Here is a 10372-nt window from a genome sequence, read left to right as displayed (position 1 = left end):
TAAAGATATTTTTTAAAATAACTAAAGAATAATTTTTAAAGGATTTAAAAAGCTTATAGTATATTAAAGCTTTTATATAAGCTTTCTTTATTACTATTAAAACACTATATTACTTAATGTAAGCTATAGCTATAGTTAAGCCTAAGATAATTACGTAATTTTAGTTATATAATTAGATTAATTAAGACTATAGCTAAGGTAAGTTAGACTTTAACTTTTATTAATATATAAAATATAAATATATCTCTTTTCTAAAAACCTTAACTATTTAAATTTTTCCCTCTTAAAATACTATATACTAATTCTATTATATACTTATAGTCTTAAACTATAATACTAGTTATAGCCTATTTATATAGTTAACTATTATCCTTACTTAATCTTCTAAAATAATAAACTATATATAGTAAATAGTCTAGCTATAAAAGTTAATCTTTATAAGAAATTTCTTCTTATTATTATTAGGTTTCTTCTCTATAGCTAGCTTTCTTACTAGCTCTTTTAATATAATTAATTTAGTAATTAGAAATAAGGTATAGTTTATATTTATATTCTACTAAATTAACTAAAGAAGCTTATAGCTAAAAGTAGCTAGGTTAACCCTATATATAATAAGGTTAAAAAAGGGATTAAGAACTAAGTTTATAGTAACCTATAATATATATAAGGTAGCTACTTTAATTTCTATAATCCCTAGGTATATATTATTATTATAGTAGTAGTTCTCTATTAGAAAAATACTATAGTACTTAGCTAGGATTTCTATAACTATAAAATAGGTTAGTAATATAGATTAATAGGTAGGGGTTTAATAACTTACTATATATAGGTTAGAACTAAAATAAAGAAGAAAGGAAGGGGGGCTAGGCTACTATACCTTGTATAGTAGCCTTTTATATATATAACTATATTAGTAATAGTTAGAGTTTAGTAGCTATTAGTAATACTAATTAGATTAAGCTTATAACTTAACCTACCTAAGGGGTTATCTTTAATATTAATAAAGCTAGATTCTTAATAAGCTTTCTTTATTTCTTTAAAGCTTATAAAATAAATTAGCTTTTAATTTAAATAGAAAAGTATATAAAAAGTAACTTACTAATTACCTTATAAATAGACTACGACTTAGAGGTAATATAAAAGAAATTACCTTTAAATAAGCTTTAATAGAAATAAAAAGTTTAAATATTAAAAGTAAGGAAAAAAGTCTTAAAACTCTTAATATAATCTTTTAACTCCTTATTAAAGGTAACTAAAGTAAAGTTAAATTCTTACCTTAAATAGAAAATAATAATAGTTCTATTAATAATAGAGGTTTACTTAATTATATAATTAGCTTTTAATTATTAGAAATAATAAAAATAAAGTATAAAATAATAGAAAATAATAAAAAACTTATAGATTATAATACTTAATTAACATTTAAAATAAATTACTACTTATAATTTAATAAGAAAGGTTATTTTTAATAAGAAAATAAAAAATCTATTTAATAGTATTTTCTTTTATAAAAAAAGAGTTATTCTTAGATTTTCTTATAAAAACCCCTTTTAAAAAGGTATTAATAAGTTAGGTATTTATTAATATTTATTACAAAAATAACTAACTAAATAGAAAAAAACCTACCTCTTTTTTCCCTTTTAGTAAAAGTTATTTATACTATTTACTTCTCTTAGTATAATTTTATATTTTAGTTATAATCCAAGGTTTTAAATCCTTTAATAATAGTAGTTAACTTCTAGCTATAGCTATATATAAATTACTTATTAGTATACCTTTAATTAGAAAAATAATAAAAAATAATAAGAAATAATTACTAATATAGTATAGGTAACTTATATTTTTCTTTTTTTTTTAAAAAGGTTAATAAAAAGTAATTTTTTAATAAGAAGCTCTTTTTTAAAAATAGTAGCTTTTATTTTAAAATACTAAAATATAAGTTAATTTTATAAGCTATTAATAAAAGGTACCTAAGAAAATTATAAATTAAACTATTAAAAGTTTAAAAAGGCTACTATTACTTATAAACAGGTAAATTAAATAGGTAAAATAGTAGTAGTTATTAGTAAAATAGTTAAAATTTTCCTAATAGTAATATAATAAAAGAAAGTAGGGAAAAAAGCAATATTATATATATAAAAGTTAAATAGAAATTACTTTATATATATATACTATAATAACTACTAATTATTAATAATATTATTAGGTTATATTACTATAGGTATAATTATAAGATTATATAATCTTATTTAATTAATATACTAACTAAAGCCTTAAACTTTAGCTTATCTTAACTTTAACTTTTAATATATAGAATATATATTTCTTTTATAAATATTAACTTTTTTAAATTTTCTTTTCCTACCTAAATACTATATATAAAGATTATATTATATACTTATAATCTTAAGCTATAATTAATATAACTATTTTATAGTTATATTAATAAGAACCTTACTATTAAAAGCCTTAATTATATTATTAACTTAATCTCTTAAGTTATTAAGCTATAGCTTATAGTAATATTTTTTAATTATCTTAAGAAAGTAACTATTAAGTTATATATATAACTAAGCCTTTATAAACTTTCTTTCTAAGCTTTATAGCTTTATTAGCTTTCTTTTAACTTTTTCTTTTACTTTTTATATATAATACTATTCTTTACTACTAATTAAGAAAAGCTTATAGCTAAAAACTACTAGCTTAACTAAACTAAGGTTATTTTATATAATATAATAAAGCTATTATAATAGCTTTTTAAAATCCTAGTTTAAGAGGGCTTTCTTAAAATTATTAGCTTCTACTTATAGTTACTTAAGCTTATTAATATTATTATAATTTTAAAGGGTATTTTTAATTTTTTATATAATAAAATAACCTTTAATTTAAAGAAAAGGTTATTAGTTAAGGTTCTTTATATAATAGCTAGTATTATAAGTAAGTTATAATAGTTAGTAATATATAATAAAGGGTAAAAACTAAAGTTAATTAATTAACTAGTAGCTTAATATATTAGGAAATAAAGTTACTTATTATATTAAGTTATTTAAAGGTTAAAAGTAAAAAAATAAAAGATTATTTTATATATAGCTTAGTAGCTATTTATATATATTTATTATTATTAAGGTTTAGTAGTTAATATAATATATATACTTAACTTATTAAGATTTAACTTTACTAAAAGAGATTACTATTAATTATAATATTAAAGATAAATTTAACCTAGGACTTATAGTTTAAAAAGGATAATAAATAAAATAAGAGAATATAAAGTAAGTTAATAAAGTTAATAAAATCTATTTAAGCTATAATAATAAATATTTAAGTTTACTTTATTATATATAGCTTTTACTTTTATTTTTTACTTTAATATATTATAAGTTAATAATATAATAATAAAAGGCTTTACTTAATAAAAAACTATTATATATAAATATTTAAAGTAACTATTTTATTAAGGTAATTTATGATAGATTCTTATAGCTTAGAAAATACACCCTTGCAAGCTCCCTTACCAAGCTGGACTAATGTGCTCTTTGTTCTCATATAGGCAGAAATACCCTCGTGCCCATTCTCCAGTCCTATACCACTCATCTTCCAGCCTCCGACAGGCATCTCAGCAGGAGACTCACCCCATGTGTTGATCCAAGTAATGCCTGCATCAAGCTTCTGCACGACTTCATGTGCTAACCCAACATCAGAAGAGACGACGCCAGCAGCAAGACCCATGGGAGTATCGTTGGCTCGAGTGATAAGATCCGACACCCATTCTGGGCGAGAAAGTCCCCGTGTCTTGTAAGGCATGATGCACATGACGGGGCCAAAAATCTCCTCTCTTGCCACTCGCATGTTGTCTGTGCAGTTTGTGAAGACGACCGGGTGAACCCAGAAACCATTGGAAGTCGGTTGCGGCATTCTGGATTCTTTTGAACCGTCGAAAAGAACCTTTGCCTTGTCTACTGAGCGACCATGCTCAATGTACATCTTGACCTTCTCCTGTTGTGCTGCGCTGACCATGGGTCCAAAGTTGGTGGTACTCCTTTGTGGTAGACCCATACGGATTCCCTCTCGACATCGCTGGACAATAGCCTCCTCGACCTGAGCCAAAAGGGTGTCTGGGACAAAGACACGAGTTCCGTTGGTGCACACCTGGCCCGTGGAAAAGAAGTTGGCAACCATGGCTGTGTCAGCTGCTTCCTCGACGTCTGCATCGGGCAGAATAACAAGCGGGCTCTTTCCGCCAAGTTCCATAGTAACACCCTTCATATCCTTGACTGCTTGACTGGCGACCTTGCTGCCTGTGCTTACTTGACCAGTGAAGCTCACTTTGGCAATGTCGCTGTGGGCCACAAGAGGGGCGCCAACGGCGATGCCATCGCCATACACAACGTTAAAGACTCCTGGAGGTACACCTGCCTCAATGTAGATCTGGGCGAGGGTGTCGGCATGGAGTGGAGTCACCTCACTAGGCTTATAAACCATACAGTTGCCAGCAGCTAGACAAGGTGCTGACTTCCAGAGAGCGATCTGGATAGGGTAGTTCCAAGCACCAATGCCAGCGCATACTCCTAGAGGTTCATGGGTTGTGAGGACAAAAGCGTCGGGACGAAGGCGAGTGTTCTGGCCAGGAAAGCTGCCAGCAGCCATATGTGCGTAGTATTCGAGGACATCGGCACCAGTTGCAACATCAACGGCTGCAGTCTCGGACAAGGGCTTGCCAGTGTCAAGTGTTTCGGTCAATGCAAGCTCATCGTTGCGTTTTCGTAGAATAGAAGCTGCCTTGAGGAGAATGGCAGCACGTTCAGGAGCTGGTGTTTGGGACCAAACAGGGAATGCAGCCTTGGCAGCTGCGACTGTCTGGTTGAGTTGGTCTGGCGTGGTAGTGTAGATAGTTGCAAGAGGCTTTGCAGTGCTTGGTTCGACAGATACAAAGGTGTTAGATGAGGAGGAGGACTCGGGTTGGGGTCGTCCAGAATGGAAAGTGTGAATCTCTGAAGGGAAAGTCATTGTAGCTCAAAGGGTAGATGGCAGAAAGATCACAGAATAGATAGAGAGACAAGAGTATTCACGGCAAAGCAAGTGCCTGGACCAAAGGATATACAGTAGGTAGGTAAGGTAAGGTAAGGTCTTCTGATTTGTCTGGATGCTCTCTGTCTACCTTTTGCTTGTGTGGAGAATGGAATGGATGGATGTAAGTCAGATAATAAAGGCAGTCGGGATAGAGGCAAGTACAACTGTGCAAGTGCCGTCAAGCCCCACTTTTGACTGATGCCGGGTACCTTCCTCTTCTAGCAAGATACAATGACGCGGGTCCAAGTCATACTGTGAAAGCACAGTAGAGTTGAGCAACCAATGAGAATCTTGTCGAGTATCTGATACAGTACAAGATGAAGAGTTCAAACCAAGTAGTGTAGCTTCGATCTGTCTCTCATTTCCGTTCTTGCATTGGCCTGCTATGTAGCAAATTTTCTGCTCGTGATTGATGTCTTGTCTGTGACGTGAACGGACAGACTGGCAAGTCTGGGGTTGAGATTTGAGTCTGGAGATAGGGTTTAACATGACTCGAGCTATCGGCGTGCAACATGGGAATACTGTAGCTGAGAAGACTGTTCCGTATGATCTGAGCGTCTACTACTGTACAGCCTTACAGTATGAAACTATCGAATTCTGGAACTACAGTATCCATTTGCTGGCTGTTAGTTGAGGGTCTTTTGGGCTGGGCTTGAGACGCGAGACCCTCTCTTTGCTTACAGGAAAGTTGGCTCAAGATTCAGTGCAGATACCAGCAAAATAGTCCGTCGTTATCCTCTCAGCTCGCATTGCCTCGTAAGAAGATGTAGAGTCTAGACAATGCCGAACGGCGCCAAGTCTGGGTGGCTGTGGAGTGGAGACGGTAGTGGAGATATTCACGTCATTGGTGAGTTAGCTCAGTTAGCTACTACTTGTGTAGCACCAGAGCAGGAGGAAACACCACCCACCACCTTGAGAGCTTCCTTCGTTCAGCCCGAGCTCTTGACCTTTTTTTGTCAAGGACAGTGCACTTGCTTTGCTTATCTTTGTCTGTATTTGCTAGTGGTAAAGAAAAGTTCCCAAGATAATGTTTTCACCAAAACAAGCCTCAACCTTTGCCGTATCTATGCACAAGACAATTCTTGTAGCAACTCGGATCAAGCGGATCAAGCACGTGGGAATAAAGGGGAGAATAAAGAAAACAATAAAAAAAATACATCGAAAATAAGGGACTGTGGAGTAAACACTGTCACTCTTCTCGGTCCAATTGTCACGACTCAAAATTCGATCTTTGAAGATTATCGATCTGACGGGCATGTTACCCCAACCACGCTAAACCTAATCAGTATGCTAAGCTACACTTCAAACTTGGCAAGCACATGGCAAGGATGGCTATGTATGGGGTTTTAGTGGTGAACTGAACTGTCCCTGCAGCATACTGCACTGTAGTGGCTACTGTACGGTACGGTAACCGACGTAGTGGGATCAATTTTATTCGATAAATAAATTTTCATTGATAACGATAAACACGCGAAGCCAGAACAGGAACTTATCGTACATTTGCAAAGATGAAAAGTCTCAGTATCATGCATCTGTAAGCGAGGCCACGAATACTCGGATAACATGCCTCGACATGTGTTTCTGTTGAATGATGATCCTGTCTGTGCTGTAGTCTATCTTGTCATATCAAGAGTGCTTTGAGTGAAGCCAACTTGAACCATATGCCTGTCTGTCTTGACTCAGTACCGGTTGACTACCTTGTCTTCTACGTGCTATTCTACCTAGACAACCCCGAATACAGCTCAAGAAAACAAGTTATTGCTTTTCGATAAGCCGAGGCGGTACATGCGGCAAACAGGGAAAATTGGGACTGAGTCGGAGCCTTGCTGCAAGCCGGATCCGGGTCTCCATTCTCCCTGCTCCAATTCTCGCCGTCAAACGGCCCCACCCTATACCGTTCAAGGCATGGCCAACTGACCGAGTACTGTAACTTCAACGCTCTTTGCGCGGTTGAGGCGTCAAGAGAGAAACGATATTGGCATTCATTCACCTTTGTACATCTCAATGCGCCGAATAACTTAATTCTTCGAGTTAAATAGCCATTTCTTTAATATCGTGCAAAATCCTCCAAGATAGCAGTTGGAAAAAGACAAGGCAAATTGACTTTTGACCCCAGTCACTCTGCCCTGCAAGTTCAGCAAGATAACTGTCCTAATTGACTTGCACACAACAATACAACGTCATGCGGATATCGGCTATTCATTTTCACATTGGATTACGATTGCTGAATCACAACTTCGGTATCACCGAATACAGATTCCCGAAGTCGGTGAAGACGAAAGACCTGTCTTTCAGAACAAAACATCCATAGCAGAACAGCCGCCAAGACCCGCTACGGCTAGCCTCGTTTTTCTGCAATTCAGATGGTCAAACCAGCTTTCTCCCTGACTCCTGACGTTGGTTTCTTCTCGCCGCCGCCCTCCGCTTTCTTTCTTAGTGTTTTGATCCACCCACCAGCCTTGCTGAGAGTGTGTTAGCTCTCTCAACCAATCATCGCCACACATCCTCCACCAACCGCTACTTTGTGCAACCGGAAGAGTACTTCGAGTCGAGACTAAACACCATGTAAGTCATTACAATTGACACTGTATACTGCTTCACAGGACCCTTCCGTGATCTGGGACCCCACTTGGAGCTGATGGTCGTTCATTTCAAAAACATCTTGATCGCCTCGACTTTCGAGTACAAGAGCACTCCTTCTTCTAGCTCTCAATCCGTTTCTCATTCCTCTTCAACTCCTCTTTCTCGACATCCATTGATACCCCTTGTCCGAGTGAACTTGACATACATACCTTCATTAAACATATCATATCATTCTTGTACTTACCTCCCATTCACTTACACCAACCGACACCATGACTACTGAGTTCCTTCCCGCTTCCGCCAGCAATGCTTACGACTACATCATCGTGGGCGGCGGCACGGCTGGTTGTGTTCTGGCCTCTCGTCTCTCTGCCTATCTCCCCGAGCGCAAGGTCCTCGTGATCGAGGGTGGCCCTTCTGACTTCGGCCTCAACAATGTTCTTAACCTTCGAGAGTGGTTGTCGCTTCTCGGCGGTGACCTCGACTACGACTATCCCACAACCGAGCAGCCCAATGGCAACAGTCACATCCGACACTCGCGAGCCAAGGTCCTCGGTGGTTGCTCTTCTCACAACACCCTCATCTCCTTCCGACCTTTCCGTCATGATATGGACCGATGGGTCGCCAAGGGTTGCAAGGGCTGGGACTTCGAAACCGTCATGCGAAGCGTCGACAACCTGCGTAACCAGCTGAACCCCGTCCACCCTCGTCACCGAAACCAGTTGACCAAGGATTGGGTCAAGGCTTGTTCCGAGGCTATGGGCATTCCTATCATCCACGACTTCAACCACGAGATCTCTGAGAAGGGCCAGTTGACCCAGGGTGCTGGCTTCTTTTCCGTCTCCTACAACCCCGATACCGGTCACCGTAGCAGTGCTTCTGTTGCTTATATCCATCCTATTCTTCGAGGTGATGAGCGACGTCCCAACCTGACAGTCCTCACCGAGGCTCATGTCTCAAAGCTCATTGTCGAGAACGATGTTGCTACGGGTATTAATGTTACCCTCAAGTCCGGCGAGAAGCACACTCTGCACGCTCGCAAGGAAACCATCCTGTGCGCTGGTGCTGTTGATACTCCCAGACTTCTCCTTCACTCTGGTATTGGACCCAAGGCCCAGCTCGAGTCCCTCAACATTCCTGTTGTCAAGGATATCCCTGGTGTCGGCGAGAACCTTTTGGATCACCCCGAGACTATCATCATGTGGGAGCTGAACAAGCCTGTTCCTGCTAACCAGACCACCATGGACTCCGATGCTGGCATCTTCCTTCGACGCGAGCCCAAGAACGCCGCTGGCAACGACGGCGATGCAGCCGATGTTATGATGCACTGCTACCAGATTCCCTTCCACCTCAACACCGAGCGTCTTGGATACCCCACCATCAAGGACGGCTATGCTTTCTGCATGACACCCAACATCCCTCGCCCTCGCTCTCGTGGCCGCATCTACTTGACCTCGGCCGATCCCACTGTCAAGCCCGCCCTTGACTTCCGCTACTTCACTGATCCCGAGGGCTACGACGCGGCCACTCTTGTTCATGGTATCAAGGCTGCTCGCAAGATTGCCCAGCAGAGCCCCTTCAAGGAGTGGCTCAAGCAGGAGGTTGCCCCTGGTCCCAAGGTTGAGACAGATGAGGAGATTAGCGAGTACGCTCGCCGCGTAGCCCACACCGTCTACCACCCTGCTGGCACTACCAAGATGGGCGATACCGAACGAGATGAGATGGCCGTCGTTAACCCCGAACTCAAGGTTCGCGGCATCAACAAGCTCCGTATCGTCGATGCTGGTATCTTCCCTGAGATGCCTACCATCAACCCCATGGTGACTGTCCTTGCTTGCGGTGAGCGGGCCGCTGAGCTTATTGCTGCAGAGGAGGGCTACAAGCCTAAGCACTCTCGACTGTAAAGTGCTTCGGATGATTTTTTAATTGTCCGCGAGCGCCTGGCCTCGACAGAGTAACCGTTTTGGATATATGTATGATTAAATGATTAGCGTATGATTGCATCCTCGTAGCGAGTATAGTATTACTGTATATAGGTAGTTGGAACAAAACATTTCAAGCCAAGTTTGTCAACCGAATACAACCAAGCAATTCTCGGGAGCATTGGGCCCGATTTGCCGTGACTGAACCCACTGTTTTGGGTTGGTGTCGGGCTGTCATGGCCCGAGACAGCCACCTGCACCTGGGGCTGGTCCTAACCAGCTCCTCAAACCACGCGAGATTTTGCCGCAGCGGTTCAGTTAAACAGGCACAACGGGCCGGCGACTTTCCACCACTAATCAATTCTGCCGGAAGTCTCAACTTAGTTGAATGCGTTGGTCTCGATGGAGATTGTCGAATGCCAGAGATTAGCCGTAGTGGTGGACTGGGACAGGATGCTATGCTAGATATTTGCCATTGTGAAACGAAAGATATATGCGGATGATCGATCCAGTCAAAACCGATCGGGGAACCCGAGTTCTCTGGTTGTCATATTATGGCAAAGACTTTCTTATGCATCCCTTCCTCGGCGCCTGACGGATCCGGTATCTTGGTGATAAGCATAAGCTGTGGCAAGCTGCCAGCCAGACGATGAATATAGATTGTTCATTATAGCATTGCATAGTAGGCTGTTCTAGAGAATATAGTTAGCCAAATCACAACACGTTATCATGCAAGTTGCCCCTTCACAAGTCTCATGTGGCCATTTCTTTTGTTATCTGGGCATTCTGATTATCGT

General features: G+C 38.9%; 2 protein-coding genes across 2 annotated transcripts; one reads left to right on the top strand and one right to left on the bottom strand.

Moving 5' to 3' along the window:
* Positions 1–3477: 3477 nt before the first annotated feature.
* FIESC28_07168 (uncharacterized protein) lies at positions 3478–5007 on the bottom strand (the record flags this gene model as incomplete). The annotated part of the gene is made up of 1 exon (XM_031161309.1): positions 3478–5007. The coding sequence occupies one exon, from the start codon at positions 5005–5007 to the stop codon at positions 3478–3480; it is 1530 nt and encodes a 509-aa protein (XP_031014642.1).
* A 2918-nt stretch (positions 5008–7925) lies between these two features.
* FIESC28_07167 (uncharacterized protein) lies at positions 7926–9557 on the top strand (the record flags this gene model as incomplete). Its single annotated transcript, XM_031161308.1, has 1 exon — positions 7926–9557. One exon carries the CDS (start codon positions 7926–7928, stop codon positions 9555–9557), a length of 1632 nt encoding a protein of 543 aa, XP_031014641.1.
* Between the last annotated feature and the right edge of the window lie 815 nt (positions 9558–10372).

This window comes from Fusarium coffeatum, assembly GCF_003316985.1.
Source record: "Fusarium coffeatum strain FIESC_28 chromosome Unknown BRIP53273_contig_157, whole genome shotgun sequence".
NCBI lineage: Eukaryota > Fungi > Ascomycota > Sordariomycetes > Hypocreales > Nectriaceae > Fusarium > Fusarium coffeatum.
Note: the sequence above shows the minus strand (reverse complement) of the source record. Positions and strands in the feature narration are given on the sequence as shown.